This window comes from Simochromis diagramma, unplaced genomic scaffold (genome assembly GCF_900408965.1).
Source record: "Simochromis diagramma unplaced genomic scaffold, fSimDia1.1 OVJJ01000419.1, whole genome shotgun sequence".
NCBI classification, from domain to species: Eukaryota; Metazoa; Chordata; class Actinopteri; order Cichliformes; family Cichlidae; genus Simochromis; species Simochromis diagramma.
Window position 1 is genome coordinate 2,734,777 of NW_024387244.1, and position 26,098 is coordinate 2,760,874.

The 26,098-nt window shown below is 41.7% G+C and overlaps 1 protein-coding gene across 2 annotated transcripts in view; it reads left to right on the forward strand.

Moving 5' to 3' along the window:
- Window positions 1-26,098, forward strand: part of trabd2b (TraB domain containing 2B) — an 81,243-nt gene that overhangs the window by 3,997 nt on the left and 51,148 nt on the right. The window contains exons 2-3 of one of the 2 annotated variants that reach the window (XM_040052726.1): window positions 5,130-5,345; window positions 7,893-8,462. In XM_040052726.1, coding sequence (XP_039908660.1) covers window positions 5,232-5,345; window positions 7,893-8,462 — 684 coding nt within the window. In that variant the 5' untranslated portion in view covers window positions 5,130-5,231. Of the gene's footprint in view, window positions 1-4,237; window positions 5,346-7,892; window positions 8,463-26,098 lie in introns of those variants that run through there. The other variant, XM_040052727.1, reaches the window with a different exon arrangement.

Genomic DNA, 26,098 nt, shown 5'->3' on the forward strand with positions numbered 1-26,098 from the left:
AGCTGGCGTACAGTACGACCACAGAGAGAGATGTGCAAGAGACCAAATAAACCTTGGATAAATACAGGATAAACACACAGCGTTTCATTGCCACCAAACTAAACTCCCTGCCAAAGGCTGACTCAGGCATAAGGCCAGGCTTTGCTTTCTGTAGTCAGTGTAAAATCACAGAAACTAGGGAAAGCTGTGTGTGGAAAAACAACACGAGCAGACAGCGGCTGAACCAATGCTTCCTGTTCTCTATTGATCTTAAAGCATAATTTATTTTTTAACCTTTCATGCCACAAATTTACTATACGTGCGGCAATAAAGCATCTTCGGACAATACGATAATCTTCAAAAGACCTTATTAGTGCAGATGACCATCTTCAAAAGACGGTCAAGTTCAAACCCAGATTTCTGTCGACTTAGAGAAGAGCTCATCTGATCCCTGCACACCAGTGCAGAGCAGAGGCTTTGATTTAATGATATCATAACACATGCTGTTTGTGCTCCCCAGTCAATGAAAAATTCCTTATATGGCGTTGGTGGCCTTCTTTGAACCCTGCTTGAATAAACCCCAAACAGGACACCGACAATGAACAACAACAGTATAATAGAGATTAACACTGGCAATATATATATTGTATTACCATAATATTGTGATATTAATGGCATCCATTGTCCAGCTCTGAGATTTGGAGCAGAACCAGTATGTATGCTTAAATGACAAGAGGGGAAACATCATTATTTGTCCATACTTTATTTTTTTTTACCATTCAAATAGCCAAAAGACAGATCTTCTTAACAGCAGGACGAGCCTTTTCACTCCTCCAACTCTTCAGCTTTGGCTTTCAGGGGTAAATGGGGGAGAAGAGGGAAGATAGCAGGGGGTGCTCCAGATATGGGTAATACAATTACTAACAATGCCAGTGATCAGTGGGAGAGAGTGCAGTGCATCATGGGGTGACTTTGCCAGCCAAGCCTTTGATGTAAGAGAATTATAGGCTCTAGAAAACAAACACAAGATACGGCTCTCTGTGAAAGCGTCAGTATGTGTGCACATATACAAAATGACCACAAAAAATATACAAATTATGATCAAAACTGCTGCTTTACCAAAATCTCAGCATAGAAACCATTTCCACAATGACCTTAGAAGTACATTGTTGCTAATAAGATGAGTCTCCTTCATCATTAAATGGAAAGTGATCAACAGCTGGCACGCATATTAAGGGAAATTTCAACATGAAGCATATTAGTAAGGTGTGTGGTCACCGCACGCTGTCAAAACAGCTCTAGTTTGTGGAAATGTACCAAAAGCATCAACTCCATTCATCCAAAAATACTCCCTTATTAGGCGTCTTGATGATGATGGCGGAGAGCGTCCGCCGGTCCCAAAATCACCCATATGATGATTCAAATCATTTTCAGACAATCAAACAATTCAGTGACCCCAAGTAGAAATTGGAATTATTGTACATTTGCTTTGTTTTCCCACTCTTTCAGTCAGGCTTTTTCCTTTGAAGAAGCAGTTCAACATTTTTGGAAATATACTAATCTGCCTGCTCGTTGAGAGCTTGATGAGGAGACGACCGTAACTCACATGTCTGCACAGTGAATGTGAAGCGAGAGCCAGCAACCACTTAACACAAATAACTGGAAACAGGGTGGCTGTGTGCTTTCATTCATTCATTCAGCATCTCAAGAAACTGTGAAAGTGTGAATTTTCTTTCCATGACTTAATTGTAACTATTATACAGCATGACAAAAGAACCTAAAAGGTATATTTTGAAATATTAATACATCCTAAATGCAAATCTTGATCTCATTTAACTAAATTGAATTATTTCTCTCCGACTCAGACTCATGTCTCTTCTTCTTTACTTCCCCCCAAAATAATGACAGATGTTTAAAAAAAATCTATATGAGACAATACTCCTGAAAAAACAACCCTTGCCGTGACCTCTGTCATTGTATCTCTTCCTCTCATCTTTCCCCTTCTGCTTTTGCTCATTCTGGATGAAGATAGACGTGTGGCCGTCAATTGCATGTGTTGACCTGCAACAAGAGACATCACTGCACCTACTAGGAAAAACCATTTAACCCAAATGTGCTGTCACCAAACAAATCAGTGTCTGCATGACCCACCAATGGCAGCAGAAATTCTTGGAGACTAACCAAAAATAGCCGTTACACGTTAGACGTGGTTGAACTCCTTTCCTCCTTTTTATCTCTGCTTAACTCATCTAGGGTAAACAGATACATTTTGGGCCCACTCCTTGGATTCTTTGATATATTTCACCACATAAAATTGTCCTTCTTCTCTACCACCTCCCAACCTTTACATTTTACCCCCCGTTTTTCCCAGGACATCCGGAAAAGGGAACCACAATAACCTTTCACCAGAGACTCTGTCAATATTATTACTCGACGTCTTCAAAGGAGGACAGAGGATATTAGACCCTGAGCAAGAAATGGGTGGAGGTAGTGAAGGGAATGCGTGTTTAGTCCAGCTGAGACACCAGAAAGAGACAGAAAGAGGGAGTGTCCAGTGGGGCCTTCGAGCTTGACAGTCAGACTCTGAGGTATGGAAGCCTGAAGCTATAAACCACTCCTTCAGATTTATCATACTCAGTTTCTTTGAAGCGCAATTTTTATGCCCTCGTGGTACCCATCCCACCTTGTTCTTCTTACTTTTCTCTACAATGTGCACATGCTTAATTCTTCTTCACACCACTAGGGGTCCCTGTGTACATAATAAACAAAATAGTTTGCATGCATTTCCAGCCTCAGTTACAGTTACACATCTCTGTACAGTTCAGTGGATATAAATGGATGTTCTCTTTTCATGTGGTGTAGAGCACCGGTGGTGTTTATGAAGGAAATAATACTTCTTGCATTACATAACAAAAGACAAGTAATGACTCTGAGGCAAAGGTGCAGAGTTAAAATTGGGGTTTTGTGCCAGGACTTCTGCACAATATCAGACATGTGGACGGCCACAAGGACAAGCAGACAGCAGATCTTTTGAACTGAAGGGCTACAGACATTAACAGGGTGCCTTCAATCTCATCTTTACTCTTTCCCTATCTGTATGCTTTCTTCTGGATGTAATTGACATATTAAAGAAAAATATGCAAAGCCAGTAAAAGTGTGGACAGGCCTATTGGCAGGATTCAGCTGCAGACTTGTTTAACATGTCAAAAATACTTTTGCAGCCGAGTCAACTCTCTTTCTCTCCCTTTCCTGCCTCCTTCTCTCTCCAACACCTCCCCAGATGTGTGCTCTATAAGTGGACGTTGCCGCGATCTGCTAACAGAACATTAACTTTAAAGTCTTCTTTCGTCCCCAGCTATATACGTGCACCATGCTGTAAGTGCTGGCCCCAGTCCAGGAATATTCTGCAGCCAGCCGCTCATAAGCCCTCTTCTAACCAGCCAAGAATGTGGAAAGCTCCTTCAAAGAGAAGCCTTCTACGAGGCGTGGTTAAAGCATGTACCTGGGTCTACAGGTGGCCACATTAGACTAGATGAAACCGTTAACTGAAGTCCCACACCTGTCTCAGAGCAAGAGCCACAAAAGGGAGAAACCGAGTAGTGAGGATGCAGAGATTAGATCTGTTTAGCATGGTTTTCTTGAGTTGTTCCTTCTGTTTCAAGTATGTGAAAATATGAGGTGGCATTCAAGTGGACCATCGTGCAAATCCATAAAGCAAAAACATGCTAACTTTTCTACCTGTCAGACTCTCAAATCTTGATAAATGACTCCCAGCGAAAGTAGTCAGAGTCAAGAGTCAAAGAGCAGAAGTGTCACAGTTTTACAACGTGAAACTTGGTTAAAAGACAACTTGATCAAAGGCACTCAACACAAACAGCCAATCTGAATGGAAAATACAATAAGGGTGCAGACGGACCGAGCTGCCCAGTAACAGAAGTGAACATGGAGTGGTGAGAAGAGGAGTGGAGAGGAGGGGAGAACATGAAAGAGGACAAAGAGCTGCTTGTCTGAGGTCTGTCTGCCCAGCCTGCCGGGAGGGGCTCGGTGCCACTTGTTTGAGGGGTCCCCATGATAAATTTCCACTACTTGACTCTGTCACGCTGTCTGCCACTTGGACAATAACTGAGGTCACAGTAGAGTAGTGGAGCGTTGACATCGGTGCCTGCACAGAGGGGCCACTATCTCTCAACACATGCGCTGATTTCAGAATGCCTGCTCCTCATCATGACTAATACATCTTAAGAAGAGTGGTGGAATGAAGATAAATAAAAGACTTCTCACAGTTGTCTTTTCTTAGACCTGTTTATTTGCATCCATTAATCATGCATATAAGGTCCAAGATTATCCATACAGTTCAAATGCAGCCTATTGCTGCAGGCATGTCAAACAGAGAAGGACAGAGATGAATGGGATCCTACTGGTGAGGAAGCACATGACAGCATTTGAAATAGTGTTCATTTACATCTTTGAAATGACTCTGCCGAAAACCAAACCAAACAAACCTCTGGACTGCTAGTACTGTGAGCCCTCTGGGCTCTTGGTTAGTGGTGACAGCCCCCCTCATAATAATGAGGTACATATACCGAATCATAGCGCATGGCTGTGGTATATAAACCACTATAGCAAATATTTCATTTAAGATCATTGGGATCAATTAAAAAAAAAACGAGTTCCTGAGTTCGGGTTATTAAAAAAATATCAGGAACATCGAAATGGAAACTAAATTAACTTAATAAGCAGCTAATGAGAAGATTAATTCCAATCTGCACTGTTTTGGGGGTCTGCGTGGCTAGAGCTGCTTCACTCGCGGAAACCTGTCATTTCTCTATGAACCTGTGCTCCCTCCTCTTAAAAGAACCTGGGCTGTGTGTATTTTGGGTGGGGTGGGGTACTCACTCAGACCGTCCCACCTCCCTCTTTCCCAGTCAAGACGCTCCAAGTTCGTGGAGCGCAAACTCTCCAAAGAGTTTATAGCTCCTGCTTCAGGACTGCACCGGGTTGGAAGGAGCCAAGAAAAGTTTAGAGCAGAAACAGATACTTTCACAAGTGGAGTGCGTCGGGAATGGCGAAGAGGCGGAATGGTCCTCTCGCCGACCTGCACATGTGAGCCCAGAGGCCACCGGTAACTTTTTTTTTTTTGTACTTCAAAGGAGACGGGAAACCGGGCAATAACAGAGAAGACAGAGTGGGGAGAAAAGAGAGAAAAGTCCGCTTTGAGCTGACTCCTACAAGTGTCCAATAACATCGACGGGATGGTCGTTCTGCCTGGAATCAGCTGGGTCTTCCTGAGCGCGCTGCTGCACGCTGTGGCACCCTGGGGCGCAGACCGACCGGGCAGACCGAGACAGTGCGACGCTCCAAAGTCGGTGAGTCGTGTTGGGAGGGCTTTCTTAAGTCAGTGACTCTCCGTGTGCACCGGGATGGACGCGTATTTGAAAGTTAATAATAATCTAGGCTACTCCAAGCAAAGATTTGGCCCCGACAAGGTCGTTATTTAGCCCACATAACTGAATGGTGCTAATAACAACCCTACGGCTTTGTGACACTTGTTGTCTGTTCATCCTAAACACCCCTTTCTCTCTAATAACTTCTTTTTGAATAATATGGCGAAACTTCACTGAAGCATTGGGTCACTTTGGAGGGAGATTCTACGACGGGGGGCGCAGAGTCTAGTTTGTCATTAGGCTGTTTTTCTGACTTAGACACTTGTCTATAACAAGCGCAAAGGCTGATATGACTTTAAAGAAAACAGCCTACAATTTCTTATTACTTATGCTTAAAGTTATAGCAACAATAACTTAAAGTTATTATAATAATAATAATAATGATAATAATAATAATAATAATAATAATAACTTTTTGTGCGTTATGTTTATGGAAATGGTCATGAAAGACCCTTATACTGCAGTAAAACTGTGGAGTGGGGACTTAACGTGAAGGAGACTGCCAAGAGAAACTGTTACCGTTTGCCAACTTTATGGCTGTTTATGTGACAAACGCAAGTGGGAACACCCACGGGTGACTTACTTCATTTGGGAAAGTTTCATTGACCTTTCAGAAGTGATCGTGTTTCAGTACTGTGGCGGCTTATTAAAACACTTATCGGGCATATTGGTAAAATTATGGACGTGGCTTGAACTCGCAGACCGTGAGGAAGTGCCGGAGTGCAGCCCGGACATATTCCAGCTCGGTTAATGTGCTTGCCCAGCCGGCTGTCTGACTTCCACTTCTTGCATTTTCGACATAAAGAGCGGGGGGAAAGTTAATGGCCATCGTGACTTCAAGAATCATATCCAACACTCTTTTCTGTTGGAAAAAAAAATACAGCACATGAAAACTGCCCAAGAGCCCAGAAACAGTCCAAAACAAAAACAAAACGCTTGGCACTTGAGTGTGCAGAAGATATTATTAAGGAGTCGTTTACAGATCACAGACTTTGTTGTATTAGGTTGTCCTATAATAGTACTGTTGTCAGATATGGCTGAAGGCTTGCTCCATGTGATTTCTAATGCATCAGTACAGTGGTCTCTGTTTTCTGTTAAGAGTAATTACCCCCATAAAAAGGAACCCCGTGCGTCAAGGCTCGCCAGAAAAGTCAAAGCTGCCTTAGTAGAGAGGCTCTCGCCTCTTTTCAGGTCTTACACGAACACCGTCTCACTTTCCACGTCAAAACGTCTTCGTTTACGGTTAGGCCCAAGTACACGTCGTTAACGGTGGACGTGCAAAATGCTTTATTAGTTTCCGCCCTTCCAAAATATGATATTAATCCCTTCCAAACCTTTCCCGTTACTCTTCGCAGACGAGTGGCCTTGGCCAGAGTGAAAATGAGGTTAGAAACACAGAAACAAACGCAGTGTGTCTGCAAAATATTTTGCCCTGAAATCAAATATGGTCATTTTGATTTATTTTGTCTAGCACGAGTTGGTGCCAGTAATTACGGTATGTAAATTGCAATTAATTATGATGATTATAGAAACATACCACAAGAGCACCGCTATTTGAAAAGTTGAAATGACAAAGGCAGCATTGGCAGTATGCAGTGGAGCACAGCTGAAGAAAATCTTGATTAAATTTTAGAAATAAACATTTTCTAAGAAAAACTTTATTTTACAGTAATGGGTTTCATCCCTCAAATGCCTGATTGCACTGTGTCTCAGCGGCCAGAAGTTTGATATTGTTTATAAAAGCTATTTTTTGTCATATTTAAATAATGCCAACATCAAAGTCATAGCACATGCAAAGCACATTTGCAGAGCAGCTAATAAGAAACATGTTTTAAATGCAGTAGAGCCTTATATTCATTTAGAACGACTGTGATTATTTAATTTCAATTTTGACAGTTCTTTCTATTAAAGACAACCACAACAGTAAAAAGCTGTAACACAAACCTTGGAGACAAAATCAGTGCTGTACTTGAGACTGTCAGCATTTCGTCCTCATGCCCGATGTCAAAAAAAGAAAGTAAAATCCCAAATATAAGTATCATAGTGAGGTCAGAATTGAGTGCAGGTTTCTTTCATGGTTTTTATGAGCTCCAGTGTAGTATATTTGCACCACAGCCCTGAAAATGCTTCCCAGGCCGAAAGAGGCTTTGGCAACCGAGGTATGCACCTCAACAATACACGGGGGTCTGTTTACAGCCCAGAAGGCCCCTCTATAAACTCCCTGACTGCAAGTGCTCGCAGCACAGCCCCAGGCTGACTAGACTTCATACTTCCTGCGGTGTAATTTTAAAATAGTATTTCAAATTTTTAACTTGTTGACCTGAGCCCATGAGCCAGTAAACCACAACAGAGGAAAAATCTGTCACTTTCAGTTTTAATGCGAGCTCTAACATGATGGTTTTGGTGTTTTTGTTTCTGTTTACTGTTAAAATCGTTTTCCTCTTCTTCTTTTTTGTGTGTTTTTTATAGCAAAGTGACATGAACTCTTTCCTTTGGAGAGTAAAGCGGGCACCTCCTCACCCACCTTCTTACTTATTTGGTACCATCCACGTGCCCTACACCCGAGTCTGGGACTTCATTCCCAACAGCTCCAAGCAGGCTTTCCATGACAGCAATAATGTTTACTTTGAGCTGGACCTGACTGATCCCCTGACCATCTCCAAACTGACCAGCTGCCAGTTACTGCCCCACGGAGAAAACCTGCAGACCCTGCTACCTCGAGATCTGTACCGCCGACTCAAACGCCATCTTGATTACGTCAAACACATGATGCCTTATTGGATGACAGCTGACCAGCGAGGCCGAGGCCTGTATGCTGACTACCTGTTCAATGCTATTGCAGGGAACTGGGAGAGGAAGAGGCCTGTGTGGGTAATGCTGATGGTAAACTCACTCACAGAATGGGACGTCCGGTCCAGGGGGACACCAGTGCTCGACCTGTTTCTAGCTCAAGAGGCAGAGCGAATGGGAAAGACTACAGGGGCAGTTGAGCAAGTGGAGGAGCAGTGTCATCCCCTCAATGGACTCAACTTCTCTCAGGTAAGAGGATGAAATGACTGTCTTTGCCTTTATTTTTCCCGTGTGTACACAGCCGGAATAGCCGAAGAAATTACAAGAACAATTTGGTGAAGTTGGAGCATCGTTTATCCTCCTGAATACATGAAAATATATACACATAAACTGCATGCAACTAAGAATGTGGGAGAAGACAACATAAGGAGAAAGAAGTGATTAAAACATGTCTGCTGTAGACAGCTTTATGGTTATGAACGTCCCTCCACCTCACTACACAAACATATTTAACTGCTGAATCTGGAAAAAGGGTGTGAGAGAGTACACAATAACACACTGAAGAAGGTGAGAAGAGAGGAGCGCTCTCTCTCAGTTATTAATGCAGACTGTGTGTCAAGCTCTCTGCAGTAATCCTAAACTCATACTGCAATTTGAGAGGAGTGTAATTACCAAATTACTTGATCAGCAAAACACAGGGTGCATATGCATTTTTAATTGATTGTATCATGTAAAAAGCAACGGAAATATGTTTTTATTTAAAGAATTAGTCAGCAGCTTACTTAAAATAGAGGCTGTAAAACATTTTTCAGGGCATGTGAGTTCCCAGAAAAAACTCTGTTGAGCCTCAAAGAAGGAGTAAGATGATCTAATAGTTTTTATTCCCTGATGCAGCCTTTTGACAAAATTTGAAATGAGAAATCTGCATGTGTGTTCACAAAGTATTCATAATCAAACACATGTTTGCGTGGACTGCCTACACACAAAGGCACGCTCTACATGTAAAAGGTTCATACATCCATGTTGACTGAGTAATGCAAGAGAATCTGTGAGGGCCTGAACCTCCATGCGAGAGGACGGAGGGCTCGGGAGCTAATTTGAGACGCAGCGGGCTTCCTGCCTCTCCTCTTTCATCAGCACCTCCTAACTACGCTGTCAAAGTCGCGTTGCATGCCCTGCACATGCCTGAGAGCTTTACTAACCCTAGAAATAAGCTAGGGCAGGCACACTATGTTTCTCGGGAGAATATTGCCAATGCCTTTGGGAGTTTTTTTCAGTGTTTATGTCTATTATGTGCCGTACAGGTGTCATTTTCTTATTACCTTAAGGGATCCATGTTTCCCGTTTTCAGTGTATTTAATGTTGATCTGCATTTAGTGCGACAATCACTGCCCCTAAAAACAACACTGCTTAAATTACACCCAAACATGGTTGAGAAGCAGCACACGTCCAGTTTTAGAAAATAGCGTTTATGTTTCTAAAGAACCTTGACTTGACTTTAATCTTTGAGATGTGTTTTTGCATGAAAAGGCTTTAAACAAAATCATATGACGATCTTTCAAATTCAGATAAGCACATTAAATCGAACTTTTATCACAAATAATTTGAATTTCACCCAACCTGTACATAGGCACCACCGACTCCAGAGCTTCCAACCCCATTGCTTCCAGACATGTATGAGAACAATCCAGAGCTGAACTGAAACTGACATGGAAACCATTATTCTCAATTATAATAATTTGTGATTTAATCTGAACACTATGGTTGATTGGATCCCTCTACGCTTGACTATAACAGCGATGAGGTCAGAAGGATGGATACACCAAAAGTTGAACAGAAAATGCGTGGGTGGGAATCAGGGGAAAGAGAAGTGAAACACCAGAGAGAGAAAGTCAGAGATACATTGACTAAGGAGGAAGAAACAGGGGAAAGAGCTGCATGGAGAGTGATCGGCATCTTGTTGCTGCTAATGCTAATCTGAAACATAAGCAAAGGGAGAGCTAAAATGGGAGTTACTCTAAACCTGGCTGGCTCACAGATAATTTGGTCCCAATAAAAAGTACATTTTTAACACCATCCCATAACTCTGACTTTACAGAGAGGCTCTTAAAAACGTGATCACTGATAATTTATCACCTATCACACTGTAGGTATCTCAGTGGAGGGCCCGGTCCCACTGTTACAGTACCAGTACAGTGGACTCCTGGGAGATGGGTGGTCTCGAAGCACTGCTTTGTGACTCATGAATTTAGAGGAAGCAGTTTTTGGCTGAAAAGTGGTACGGCAAATATATCATCCTCTCTGGAATAGGAGGAGGAGGAGGCATGTTTAAAGCAGTAATCTTCTGTTTAGTGGTGGTGTTTGTGGTAGCGTGGGAGGGTCAGAGAGATATCAAGTATAGCAGAACCCTCTTTAGACAATTGTGGTCTAACAAGAGTGCAGTTTGTCTGAGACCTCTCTCTGGTCTTTTTAGATGACAGAGAGGTGTGGATGTCTCTGTGAGAGGCAGTTTAAGGCTGTGGAAACAAAGGCAGGCAGGGTGCATGGTTCTTCTCCAGTCCTTTGAAGGCCGATGTAGGTTGACAGATGGGCGGTACCAAGTGCTTTCAGCGCAGATTGGAAAAGGCTGGAGACAGTGCAGTCAGCAGAGAGAGTGTACACTGCATACCCAACACTCTTTGTATGTCTTTTGTTCCCTCAAGGGTAGATACATATATTACATAATGACTTATCAAGTAAATGCCACTATCACCATAATAATAGCAACTGTACCATGTGTTATTAATGCACAACATCAAACTCCACTGGCTTATTTGCACCTAGAGTCTGTTCATTTTTGGAGTTGGGACATGGAAGAAAAATTGATTTAGTCCGACACTTCTTTTGGGAAATTTGGTGGTGGCGCTGGCCTGTGATAAGCAACAATATTTACTTTGCCTGGGTCACTTGGCAGCCGAGACCACTGGACCACGTCAAAGAGAAATTGCATCGTATCGGTGGCGCCTTTCTCCTGGGCGGGGGTCATGGGTCATGGTGGGAGGTGGTAGCGGAGCCACAAGCAGCAGAGCGGTAAGGAGACTGGCAGTCTGCTGAGGTCAGCCTGGGCACTGCTGAGCAGGCAGACAGAGACCAGTCTGATGGAGTCCCTTGTTCAACCTCTGACCATTAGTTTCCATCAGCTCAAGCTACTTACTTGCGCAAATAGAGAGCGAGAGATAGATGACCGGTGACAGATTCGAGTGCCGTCACCTTAGGCTTGAAAGGAGATTGGGTAATGTTATTACGAGACGGGAGGGCGGTTGGTGAATCCAGTTTCCTCTGAGTAAGAAGGCGTTCTCCTCCCGATTAGGAGGCGCCCTGTTTACAGATGCAGTGACAGTCTGATGTGTCTATTTCAATCAGTGCAGCTCCTGTGGCATTCCTCTGCTAGAGCAGACATCAGCCTGAGGCTTTCTGCTGTGCTGACGCTGCAGCCTCACACATGCTGTGGTCACAGTGGGGCACTTTCAGGCCTGGGGAGATGGCCAAAGTATCACAACAATGTATTTCTTTATGGTAAAATAATGTGCAAAGTGATGACATTAAGATTTTCCAACATGTGCTTGCAAACATATAATAAAAAATACACGATAGCAACCGCTGAGTTTACACACAGCGACCATAAAGTGAAACTTTTGTCTGTCTGGGAAAAAAAGACAGTGTTTAGACTTTTCCCATAAGTCACTACTACTTTATATGATATTAAATATGATTTGTGTTTGGTTTTCCAATTCAGACTGATACAAATCAGCAATTTTGAAGATGATTTAAAAGCAGCGAAATGGTAAAAATAAAATACAGCCTTTCCACGGGGAATGCCTTTTTCTGTGGGGATACTGAGGTTTTTGGCTGTGCGTGGCACTTAGATGATGAGCATTTATAGGCGGTGAATGTAATATTGAGAACCCAGGGTAATGAATGGCTCCAAAAGCTGGGCGAGGTTTACAGAAATGAAATCAAAATAAGATTCTCATGCGTCATATTAAATGATGAATGATACTTTGATTTGTGTTCCTTGGACCGTGTTCACCTAAACAGCACATCTTTAAAGGGTGGAATTAAGCAACCAACCTTAGCCATATCCAAATATTTACATTGTAAGTTTGGGTTTAAAGAAATTGTGTTGGCCACAGAGGATGACTGTCTGCACTATACTCTAACTTCCTCTGACCTCCTCACTCTATTTGGGTCTCTGTTGCCTTCTTCTTCACTCCGTATCCTTTTCTCTGACATGTCCCGAGGCTCTGGTTGTCCCGCTTCTCACCTATTGCTCATCCGCACACACAAATCCAAACGCATAGGCTGAGTGGAAAAAGGAGAGAAGGAGGAGGAGGAAAAGCAGAGATGGAGATTGTCTTTAAAGCATGCTGGTGACGTGCATTCCCTCTTTAAGCGTGACATCTGAGGGTGGTTTACATTGAAGCTATAATTACCTGCGCGAATCTGTTGAAAAACTGCAAGGCAACACATATCAGGCTGATCATCTGGTCCTGTCGGCAGGCAGAAGGCAGTCCCTCTGCTGCACTAATGACTTAATAGGCCTCTAAATGACCAAATCGCCCACTGCCATCTAGAAGCACTTAGACAATTATGTACAGGCCAGAACTCTGTAGGCTGAGGGAGGTACAGAAGCAGGATGTGGACAATGTGAAAACAGGAGCGGCGTGCTTGACAACAGAATAGATCACAGTTCTTGTACGTGATTCGTATTTTTACAGTCATTTTGCGAGACAAAATGTTTCTTCTGTGGTGTTCAATAGCAGGCTGCAATCAAGAAGTAATGGGAGAATATTGCTACAAAAATCAATCCACTGAACTTAAGTGCCGCAATTTCAGTGTTTCTTTTAAGTTGAGAAAGTTAAGCAAACTCTCGTTACTAAATAAATAAGAACACTCCAAAGCGCATGTGTTTCCAGGTTTGATTTTTTTCCTTGGATCTGTAAAACTTGGACTTATGAACAAGATTCATTAATCAACAGTGTACTGTTAACTTCAGTCTAACCAAAAAAACCTGTAAACCCATGTGCTCGTCTGTTAACTCGGCTGCAGTATCTCTATTCGTTGCTTCCAACAGAGTTCACGTCCCTTCTCCCTCTGAGTACCTGAGAGACCTGAGGTAATGATTCCACCACATTGTCGCTAAGCCGAGGCAGCGAGTTAAGCACGGCAGGTTGAAGCGCTCTTCCATACTCTTGAATTTATTTTGCCAAAAGCCTTCCCTCCTTCCTTCGCCCACATTCTCCCTTTGGTGGAGAAATGAGGGTTTCTGTCAGGGTAAATTGTAGAGACCTCATGTCATACTGTGAATTCATCTAAACTCCACACTCTTCTTCACTCAGAACAATGCTGCTGATCACACACACACACACACACACACTATAGCCAGCTTCTCTATAATTATTTTGTCATCCTAACTGTGGAAATTGCAGTAAATCTTATGGCGGTTGAGAATACTTTCCTGCAGGCAGGTACACTCAAACACACATTCACAAGCACACATATTAAACTTTGATATTTTCTCATCACAATAAGGGAAAATTGATTTTCATAAGGCTGGAGGTTGCTTTCTATGGGGAGGGCAGGTAGTTTCCAGGGTGGCTGAAGTCAATCTCAGGTTGTCTGGGCCAGAGGCTGATTGATCACAGACAGGAATGTGACCGACTGATTTCCTCAGAGACCCACTTGGCCCCTCTGGAATGTTGTTGTCTTTTGGGACATTGTTGTTTTATAACCTTTGTTTAACCAGGTTAACCCTGCTAGATCTAAGGATCAGGGTGTGAGCAGCGCAAAAAGCTACACTTTCATTGTAGAAATTTCTCTCATAATTCTGTTCTTTCCTGATGCATATCTTTAATCTTCATGCCTAGATGGGATAAAACAGAAAACAAAATAGATTTGCTAGTTGTATAAGGTTCAGACAATATTTTATAATGATTTCTATCATAACTCAAGCATTTTATGGGTGTTGGGCAACCACCTGCTCTAAAGGTACCTTTAGTGTGCCACAAACAATTCTCTTAAAAGAGATTTCCTGGTGTTTTGAACATGGTGGTACAAATCCCCCATAAATATTTAACTGGGAGGAGATCTGGGAACTGTGAAAGGAATAACATATGACTCTTATCATTTGTTTTTATAGCCATCAGCCTTTTCTTTGACCCTCATATGCCTTCAGCTATGAACAGTGCCATCCTTAAAGAGACCACTTCCTAATTTTAATGCCCATCTAGGAATTGGCATTGCAAATTAGGTTAGGCAAATAATCCTGTGTTCTGCGGCATGGTTCGTGTCACATGTGTGTCTACACAAATAAATTAATGTTTCAGTTTAGTAAAAAAGTTAACAAAAAAACCCAAAAAACAATCTTCAAAACAGAATCCCTCACAGAAGAAAGGGGGGCCACAGAGGGCTTAAATCTAATTAGACATAAAAATATCTTGCGTACACATGCAAAGCGTAAAACAGTAGCGCCTGACAACTAACTAACCGGACATTGTGGCATGTCAGTATCAGCCTGAAGAGGTGAACATGGAAAAATAGATTGCCAGCGTGCCGTGGCATGCAACTTTCCATGTCAGATACTTGGTGGTCCAAGATGAATTCAGCTTCTCAGTCAGCCTGTGACATCAGCCACACATACCTCACACACCTCTCACACACACTGGTGGCCAACAATCATAAATAGGTGCCAGTAGGGAGCAACTGTGTGTGTGAGTGTGTGTTGTGTGATGCAGGCTTGTCAGGATTAGGTAGCATTAGCGGAGCCCTCTCACTGAACTCAGTTTTAATGTGATTCCTCCTTTCTACCCCCAACGCCCTGTCCCCATTATACACAACCCAGTGGAGCACTTCAGCTCCCTGCCCCTCTAACGCTCACCTCTCTATACCCCCCTTCAGAAAAACATGTTCAAGCTCATTTTCACTCTCACACCCTTTACCTGCATTATCCTGTAAGTCAAATAATATTTTTGTAGTCCCGCTTTTTATGTGTTTTTGCAGTCAGACTTGTGGGGCACATGTACGTCATTTTTTTTGGCAATACTTCGCGTCACACATGGCACATATTCACACTTGGCTCTGTGGAGTGTAAAACAGATTTCCTTCTGCTAGAAGTCTCATATAGAAAGCAGTCATTTGTATGCAGCAAAAATACAATTTTCATACTCCAACTTTCTGGTTCAAGGGGAGTAGGTGACCTGTGAGAGTTACAATAATGTAGGTGTAAGACGGCAGGTGAGCGGCTTTCTTTGACAACAGTGGCATTTTTGTAAACTAAGCAGAACAATATAATGCATCAAATGATCCTGTCTGTGAAAAGTCAGCTAGTCAAGCTCTCTGATTAGCATAATGGAGGCAGGGGACATGATTACAGTTCGATTCTGTGAATTCAAAAGACATTTACCTGCACTGTTCTAACATGAGAACATCTCACAGACTTTGTACCACAGAGCCGTCAGAGTAAAGACTGTGTATTTTCTGAGACCCTTGTTACATCGTATTCACATCAGTCAGGTTTTGTGTAGAAAAGTTCAGGGTTGTAGTGAATAAAAATTATAAAATTATAATGTATGTAATGTTTTTGTCAGAAAAAACAAAAACAAATAACAGAACAATTTCGTTCTAATGCTATTTTTTCTGTCTCTGACTGAGAATGTCTCTCAGCCAAGGTGAAACGGCCAGTTGTCTCTCTTGAAGCAAGGCTCCACTCATAAACTTTATTAGGGAGCACATAAATCCTATAGTCCTATCATCCCTTGAACAGTTGGATAGAGTTACTCCCTTTGCACACCTCTAGAGGAGTACCTGTGAGCTGAAGCAAAACCAGCAGAGAGAAAAGCATGCAAGAAGTAAGTTAGCGGTAAGGACCAGAGGGTGAATAAACAGACAAGACAGAAAGCAGATAATCAGAAAGGCAAGCAGGCAGGAAAGAAAGACAAGAAGCAGGCGAGCAGGAGAAAGGATCCAGTACCATTAACAACACTGCAGATGCTCTGGTCTGCAGTGTTGTTAACAACATTTTGCAGGGATAGATTACCCCAGAGATAAGCGAAAGCACAAACACTGAGCTCCAAAGGTCAAACTAAGCTTAGCCACTAATTTGAAAAATGCTACCTTCTGCCCAAACTTTCTTCTCGCCATTGCAAATCTGTTCTCAGCCACTCACAGTGCTGTTGCCAGGTTCCTTTCTGTTACACATAACAAAAGTATCTAGACTATATGCGTCTGTCTTTGCTAACCACCTTTTTGAGTTGTATTTTTATAACACACCTGGGTATAGGGTTCTGAAGGTTGATGCACAGCTACTATGTAATTAGACTAAAAACTGCATTGAGTGTAATGTGAACCCATGTATACAGTTAGGTGAAATTTTTGGATGCTGACTCAGATTTCACAGTTTTTTTACACCACCGTCAGTTTGAAATGATGCAATTGGAAATTAATCCCTAAAAAAGAGGGAACTGTGTACAAAGTAGCAGCAATACCTGTGAAATAGCTGTAAAACAGCATTTAGAGGGTTTATTTGCACCCATAAATTTAACCAAGAGTCTGCACTTCACCTGCATCATTTCAAATTTATTGTAGTGGTGTACACGTGTAAAATTCAGGCACTGTCAGTAGTTTCCAAGCCAGACTGAATCATCGGGATTTATCTGCTTCTGTTTCAAATTCTGCAACTCGTTAGAATAGATTATACCAGTAAAATACAAAAATGAGCTTTTAGCAAAGACCATAAGCATCCGATCAATAAATATATTGTTTTCCTGTGAGATTTTGGTCTCACAGTTAGAGTTCACAGAACTTTTCCTGAGCTAGACTGACTGAAGGACTAGGTTGGCCTTGCACTTGCCCTCTGGATGACCCCATTCCTTTGCCTTAGGCCCAGTAACCCCTTCTCTTCTCTAACGACGCAGGCTGGAGTCAGGTAGCCTTTGCAAGTTTGGGTTTAACAAGATAAGCTGTTTAAGAAGTACATGAATGGATGAGGATTATTTCTCTTTTCTATCAGGTAAGTACAGCATTGGGACAATGATGAAAGTGAACGTAATCTCCAAATAATTTGCTGAACTCCTTGGCTCTCGTTCTGCAAGCTTATAGAGAAATTCCTGTCCTTTTGGTGTGTTAAAAGGATAATAAATATATATGTATATATATATGTATACAATAAAAATTGGCTGCCCTGCTGCTGACGTCTGACCCGGTCAATCCTTATCACGGGAGAAAGGGCAAAAAAAGAGAAAAGCATGGAAAAGGCGATTATGAAGAAAGAGAAAATTGAAGGAATAGGGACACCCAGTGAGTCAGGAGACGAAGGAGTCTCCATGTCACTAATTCAAACTAGAGGGAGTGAAGAGGAAAATAAAAATGCTCAATTTGGTGGTACTGGAGAGAGAACGGCAACAGTAACACAGGAATACTTTCTACACTTGATAGCTTCCCCTGTGCCAAAATAAAAGACAACAATAATAAACTGGATGCTGCTGTGAAGTAACTTTCTCTTCTCCATTTTTGCTTTTGATTGTTTTTTCCCCCTGAAATGTTCTTTCACATCACGGTTAATTTCACCTGTCAGTCACTTGCACCGTTTTCCCAGCAAAGTTTTCTACCTTTCCCAAGGCACACACTTTCTTGGCATCCACTGGAACAGTTTAAATATAATATCAAACATATGGCAGAGTTTACAGAACGTAAATGAGATGAGAAATCAAATTTATGTAGCAGGACTGTGGTCTCCGAGGGGTGCCGTTGTTTAGGGAGAGCCTAAATGACGGGCAGCTGTAATTACAGCCACAAAACTGGTGCGGGAGATCAGAAGATGAAGGGGATGGTTTAACTGAGAGAACCAAGAGGACAGTGAGGATGGAGGGAAAAGCCCAGGAGAATATTTGGGGTGAGTGGGAAGGGGAAGAAGCTGACAAAGAGGGTCTCTCTCAGTGGGTGGCTCTTTTTCTCATTTTTCTTCCTTGGGCTCTCTTGTGGGTGTGCATCATGTGACGATGTGTAATTGGCCTGTGGTCACACCAGAGTTGTGCAAACAGATTAGCAGGGAAACATGTCAGCCTGAGGGGCTGCGGAGGTGAATGTGTGTTTTGTGTGAATCACAGATGTGGGATTGTGTGGGAAATGGTTTGATGGAGTAAAACCTAAATTAATGGTGAACAGGTGGGGCAGTTGACTTTGTCACAGACAAATTTGTTGTCGTGGGCACTTGGGAAATGTCTAGAGTTCTCGGGCAGTCTTTATGCATAGTTACACGCACATATAATAATACCAACACATGCATCCATACACAAAGACTTGCAATGCTTCATTTTCATTCACTAAATTGAATTATGTCTGCACTGTACTCATATATTCCAGAGGTTCAGTGTGGTTTTAAGCACACTGGAGATTACAAGCCTTGCTCTCACTGCCATAAAGCCCAGCACTGCAGAAACTCAACAGAAGTTCATTGTGTGATCAGCCTGGTATTTTAAAAACTTTCATATTAAGTCTGCAGCTCATTCCCAATACCAGCTTATATCCTTTTTTAGAGTTTTAAATCTAAACCCGATGCATCTTTATACATGGGTGAATTTCGTATGCCTGTCTCATCGCAGCCATTTCACAGTCAAATAAACTGTCGTTCAAATGTGGACGTATGAATTTTTCACTTCAGTAATATGATAAACATTTTCTGGTGTGCAAGAGAGGGCCCGGTTGGACCAGTGTTTGACGCAGAAACAATGTCCTCTCTGGGATAACCACATTGCAGTTTTGGGGCATCTGACCACAGTAATTTTGGTTATGGCTCACTCACACGAGAACAAAAATAGGACGGCAACCTCATTGCGACTAGGAAAAATCGGTGGTAGCCTCGTGACTCCACTGGATTTGTTCGGCTGTCAGAGACAGATTACAAGTAATTACACCAACCACCTGGTTGTTGAGTTGAGAGTGCAAGATCCTCAGGGTTGCGGTTTGAGGGTGCCAGACCATCAACTTCTGGAAGACCACTTTCAATTGCATAGTGATTGCACAGGTTGCCAAGTGCGGGCCAACTCCAAACAACTGGGGTCTGACTTGGTGTGACTGCAGTCACGTTCAGATTGGCAAAGGTTTGCAAATAACTATTCTGCACCAATGAGTACAACTCAGTCGACGCAATAGGGGATGTGACATGCCTCAGCTGGTTGCCAAGTAGTTGTATTCTGGTTCTATTCCTATATAAAAGCAAGTTAAGTCCTGCAGCAACTACAGTGGAGGGATTTCCAAATTTCTTTTTCAGATCTATGAGGTTCTGGCCTGGAATTTCTATTCAGTGTACTAAATGTCTGTGATTTCTAATTACAATTAATCATGCTAACATCACAAACAAAATGCATGTAATTACCAGCTTGACCACATTCTATAACAAACAGATATACAGAGGCTCGCTGTCCTACTGTGATACGTCACTTTTAAGTTAGGATTAGTTGTAGACTGGGAGACTACATTTAATTTCGAGATATTGCCATCATCAGTAGTTAAAGTTAATATTGACACTGAAATAGCAGCTTTTCATTGTAAAAATGTAAAGGAACTGCCCCATTGAGCACTGCTCTCAGCTAAAGTTGACTGTGGGAACAGAGAGATGATGCACAAGTAAGCATTCCTGGAGCTGAGCTGAGGAGACAGACAATCAAAGACTGTTAGGTAGAATAAGAGCCGCAAAGAAATCTCATGGACACACTGTACGAGCCCATTCAGATACACGAGTTTAACTTGGCTGAAGAAAGTCGATGTGTAAGCACATGCCGTTATTGGTTTCTGATGCCCCTGTCAACTCAGTGCCAAACCACCTGCCTTCAGGTAGTAACAACATCACATAATATACCACCAAGTGTGGGTGGCCATAGTATTTTACCCTTAAAAAAACAAACCCTTTACATGTATATTCCCTTTAATAGCTAGAAGTGTCTAGTTTGTGTAAATCCACGTTTGTCTTATAGTGTAGGATTGTGTTATTTTTTTCTGAGACTTCTTTCTAATAAGCCATTACTTACAGGAGTTTTAAAAAAAAGGCGTTTTAACTTGTTCAGAAATTATTTACACATGTTTTAAATGTCTAGTGTATTAACGGCTACTAGAATGGAAAACGTTCTACTCGTTTCTTTTTAGGACAGCTCGTCATATTCCTTATAATGCTTTATATCAATATAAAACATATTATTTTTGCTATTATAGTGAACTGAAAAGCATCTGCAAATGATGTATTTAATGTCATTAAAACCTGCTAAACTGGTAGTTTAGTCCAGACTGTGAATTCACTGTTGTTAGACAGAGTTAGTTGCTATTTCTGTCATTTATTACTTTTTTATTTCATATTTTTAGATTAGCACATATATTATAAATCATTAGAATTATAAATTGCTTTAGAAATACTGTATTTACAGACCCCCTATCCTCTGATAGAGATGACTGACGCAGAGCGTCCAGCTCTCCACGAAAGAGTTCACTCACAATCTCCAAAACAGAAATGTGATATTTCAGTACTGGACAACACAGGACACCGTTTTCAGATTTTTTTCTGAATCCTCCTGACAGCCGTATCAGTGTTAAAAAAACATCAGTCAGTGATGAACAAATGAACACACCATCACAATAAACAGTTTCTAATGGATGAGGCCTCCATCGTCATGTTGCTATGAAACATAACACAATCTGATAATACAGAAAATATGGTCTGCTCTCCTGTGTGAGCCAATTCTGGATTGACATGAACAAATCCAGTGTTTTTGATTGGTTTTTCTGCTGTTGATTCTCACAGGTAATAGTGTCAGTGCCCGGAGCAGCCGACAGGAGCCTGACAGACATGCGGTGCAGGCATGCACGCCATTGTTGACAGTCGAAAGCTAGATCTTTGTGAAAAGCTCATGGAGAGCGAGTGAGTGTTGGAATGGAAACACAAGGCTATTTTATCAGATGCCAAAATGCAAAGGGGAGAGCGCATGAGAGACATAGAGGAAGAGAGTTAGAGAAAGACAGAGAGCGAGAGAGAGGCCAGAGCCCGTCAAAGCCTCTGTAGTGAGTCGTGGTGACGGCCAACCTATGCACTTGAGAGCAGTGCGAATGGCTTTTTAATGCCTGCTAACAGCCAGGGTATTTAGTGGGATGCGGGAATGGATGAAGGGATATGCTGAAGGATGGGGGGGATGGAGAAAGGATGAGTGACGACAATGTTTGGACAAGAGGTCCCAGCTGACCACTGCTGCAGCGCTGCTGCCCAGTCACTGTACAGCTGCAGGACTCAAGTTCATCCTGTGCTTTGTGCTATTAGTGATCACAGATTTAACATTGTGGTCTTTTCTCTGACTCCAACCTCATTTATCTTGGTCATGCCTCATATTTTTCTTGAGGTCTTGGTATTTTGCTCGAGACTGACACAAATGACGTTTCAATTATGTGGAAATCACAGACATAATTGCCAGTGATGCTCTTCTATCTATAGATGTCTGTTCAGCCGGCTGGTTATGCACTCAGTCAGACTAAACTTGAGTGAATATGCTGTTGACAAGTGCTGTCCAATGCAAATACAAGAGAAAGTCTGATGGCCAAAAGGAGTGCCACTGTCTTGCCTTTTTCTGCAGTTAGACTAAACTTTTGTTTGATCGAATCTTTTCCTTCATGATAGTGAGTTCACTATTTCCTACAGCAAGACAAAACTCATGTCATATCTGTCAAAGAGAACCTATTACAATAACCTCCAGCTCCATATTATTATTGAACTAAAGTCATTTCATGATTCACGGTTCGAAAGACTACTTGTTTATCTTATACTAGGCCTTGGCGCAGCATTTCAACTTCTAAAACAAGTTGTTTTAGCTAAACACTTTCTAAAATTGAGCATTTACAGCAGAATTAAGTTCGAGCTTTTGGCAAACATTGATCCCTTGCACATACTGACATCATCTGGATCTTGATGCCAGCCCTAATCAGTTTTCACTTATTCCAACTGCCTCTCATGTGGCGATAGGAACCTCTGTAAACATTATAAATTACCACATTGGGAGCTCGTCCTTTTATGACAAGAACCAACAATGTTTGATCCTTTGAACTTCTCACAGTTTACAATTGCTAATACATCATTTTATAATGTTCCCAAACATCTTTATCATAATAAGATAATAATTAACAACAGACCAGACACTAACAACAAGCCAGTAAGCAACGACCTGCTGCTCTTGTACACATTACATTCACCTTGTCTCAGTCCACCAATGCCATTGTGACTCCATATTACATCTAGCACTTTCATTATTAATGATATCATTATTAGCAGTAAACTGGATTGAAACATCGCCCACTAATTATAGTTCTGGATACAAACAGGAGCAGTGATGGAATTGCTGTTGTTTATGAGAACATTGTTAATTGTGAATCTGCGTCATGCATCTCTGCAAGAAACATTTAAAAAGTCGTGAAATTGGAACATGATCAATAGATTTTTATAATGAGCTATTGAGTCCAAATGCTACAAATGATATAAGACAGAAGAAGGAACAACAAATGAATCTGGAAACTATTTAATTGACCTTTGTGTCATAAAACGGCATATTTGAGGAAAAGCGTACCGCTTCATTCCAAATGTTTAAAAACTGAAAGAGAGCCAGAATCCATTTTTTATGTTTATCAGAAGAGGATTTCTGAAGAAAGGAACTGGTCGGGTCATATATACAGTACTACACAAACTACACTATCTTACCTCATCCCTGCTGGTGTTTACATAAAATGGCCCCTGACTCAAACAAAAGCGGGAATGCTCCTTGGAAACCGTGTGAAGAGAAGATTAGAGTGATGAAGATGGGAAAGAGGATGGGAAAAAAAATCAAACTACATAAATGTACAGGAAGAAGTCAAAATGCTAAAGAAAGAAAACTAAAAGTGAAAAAGTTGTCTTTGTTTTTTCTTGGTTTCTGATTTTTCAGATTCTTAAATAGAAACTTTGTTAAGTTTTCTGAACTGTTGTTCTTTGCTTTTCATATAATTCTACCTTTATATTTAGTTTCCAAAGATTTTTAAGCAACCATTTCTAAATTTCTTACTCTCCATATTACTTGTGTTGTGCATAGTAAGGCATGTTATCTGGTGTTTACTAAATCACTTATTGTAGAAATTGATAGGTTTAGGGCGTTAAAGGAAATTAACTTAATTCTTTTTGGGAGGGTTCGACATCACAACACAAAATTGAATCCATCAGTTTGTGGAATTTTGTCAGTATCCTATTATTTCAATTTATGTGTGAAAAAATAAAGAATCCTGAATCCTCAAAGCCTTCAAATCTCTTCACGCCTCACCTTACCCACAGAGAGATTCAGAACGCGAGGTCTGATTTTAGTCTGCAAGTTGATTCAGGAGTTCCATTTGTCTTCACTTGGGCTCAGCTTTGACTGAGGAGATGGGATTGTTGTTGTTTTTTTTTGTTTGGGAGCATGCCAAGTTTTGGAAAGATTTTTGGGCACGTCTGTGGGATGGTAGATGTTCCCTTCAATTGAATCACATTTCTCGCAAATCAGATGCTTATCTTGGATCGCTCGCAGTCATCAGTGCACGAGGAACTGTGGATGAAATCATTTTGAAGGACGTCTGGTTTGGATTCAGGTTTTTTAGGGTACCACTGCCCACCCAGGTGGACTTGCTGATCTGGCTCTTGTAAAAAGGAACTCTAGTCCACTTTGTCTCCCAGAGAAACACAAATAAATTCTTTTTAATCAGCAGTGGATTCTTCAGGGGCTCATTTGGAAAGAATGTAATTGAAACTTAAGGTAACATTATTCATAAGGTAAATGTGCTTTGGGAAGCTTCATTTCTTTCTCTGGCCTTTGATATACTCAAGGGTGAACTTGCAGCAATTTGGGTGAAGACACAATTAGTTGAGCAGAAAATGGAAGTGGGCTCTGAGACTGTGACTGAACACCAGGAATTGTAAAACTCACGCAGAATGGAAGCTATTTCAACAAATGATTAAATACAAACTCTCCGATATCATGAGAGCTCGTTGGCTCTCACTTCCTGTCTGTCCTCTTTCCTTCATGTTCGCTGCTTTTCTGCCAGCACTGGCGTCTAACGCTCTTTGGAAGTGCTGAGGGGGAAAGGTCCTGAGTTCAGCTCCTCTGAAAGGGGATCTAAACCGCGTGCTAACAAGAATGCCAAGCCTAACAGGGACTGACAGCTCATCGCACTGAGAACTGCTGTGTGCATGTGTGTGTGCGAGGGTTGGGGGTTGGTGTTGGAGCGTGCCAAATATCTGTGTGCATTTATTATGAGAAGGCAAACATCCCTGGTGAAGCTTAATAACTCACTTATTTCTTCACACACATGCATGCAGGAATGCACCTACATAAACACACTCCAAGATGATGGGTAAATTGCACACACACAATCACACAGGCGTATTGTCTACAGGCATCAATCAGTCAGGGATAATAATATTTAGGAATCTGATTGGAAATGTAAGGGATAACACCCCCTCCCTCACACACACACACACACACACACACACACACACACACACACACACACACACACACACACACACACACACCTCCCACTTAACTGCATCATTGCCTTAACCACCAGCTTCTCTCTCTTCTCATCTATCTGGCCTCAGATGAAAAGCAGATGGATTAGATTCGAGTGGAAGAGACACAAAATGAAATACATGAAGACGAATAAAACAGGCGTAAAGTCAGATTCAGGTTAAAGGGTCAGAATTAGACACTGGAGAGGAAAAAAAACCTCAAAAAATAAGACAGAGATAAAGTGAGAGGGTACGAAAGAGAATGTAAGAGACAGAGAGCAGGAGAGCGCTCAAGAGAAAGTGAGAGAGACCGACAGACAGCAAGAGGAAGATAAAGGCAGCTGAGAGGTCAGGTCTGGAGCGAGGGAACAGGCAGCCATTTTCAGATGAAAGGAATCCAACCAATCCCCTCAATGATAAACATGTGTCCGTATCACCCATCGCGAGATTCCGCTCTATTTGTGTATGTGTGTATTTGCGAGACAAAGTGAATTCTAACACTGACACTGATAATTATGATATACACTTGTAGCAGTCACACTCGTGCTGTATGCGTGTTAATGGACACGGGCTATTTTACCCTCAGCACCAGAGAGTTAAGTGTTACATGTTTTTTTCTTCTCCCTACTCCTACTTAATCATTTGGTCTTGTCCTCACCTACATTTTCAGTTGATGTCCATGTGATGAATCATGGGATATGTAAACTTCAATAACAACCAGAGATATAAAGTTCAGCCACGTTAGGTTACCATGTTAGCGTGAAATCATGGGTATTGTTTTACTGAAGACTGATTTCTTTTCATCTACAGTATAGCCATGAGCTGTATTCACTCTAAGAATGCAGTTGCAGAAACAAGCAGGGAGAATTTTCAGTGAGAGCAGTCAGCCCTGTGAAAGTGACAGAAAGCGTGAGGAGATCTGACAGTGGGCTGAGGTGCTTTGCATTGAAAGGATCCAGCTGATGTAGCTTGATGATCTGGATGCCTTCTTCGTGACATCTGCCTAGTGGCTTACTAGTCTGCTCCATGTGAGACAAGACCCTGAGCTTGAACTGCGAGCATCTTGGGATCCTGCAAAACGAACTGGAAAACATTGCCGAGGAGAAAGACGTCTGAAATAACCTACTTAGCCTGATCCAATTACAGCTAAGCAGATGGATGGATGGATATAATGGAGTGTGTGTCACTTTAAAATTGTGCTTATTTTCATTTCCTGCAAATATACAAAATACAGAAAAAGTGTATTTTTACAATCTAAACTTAATGTAGGTCATACAAAGTCTCTTTGCGGGAAATGACAAATTGTGAA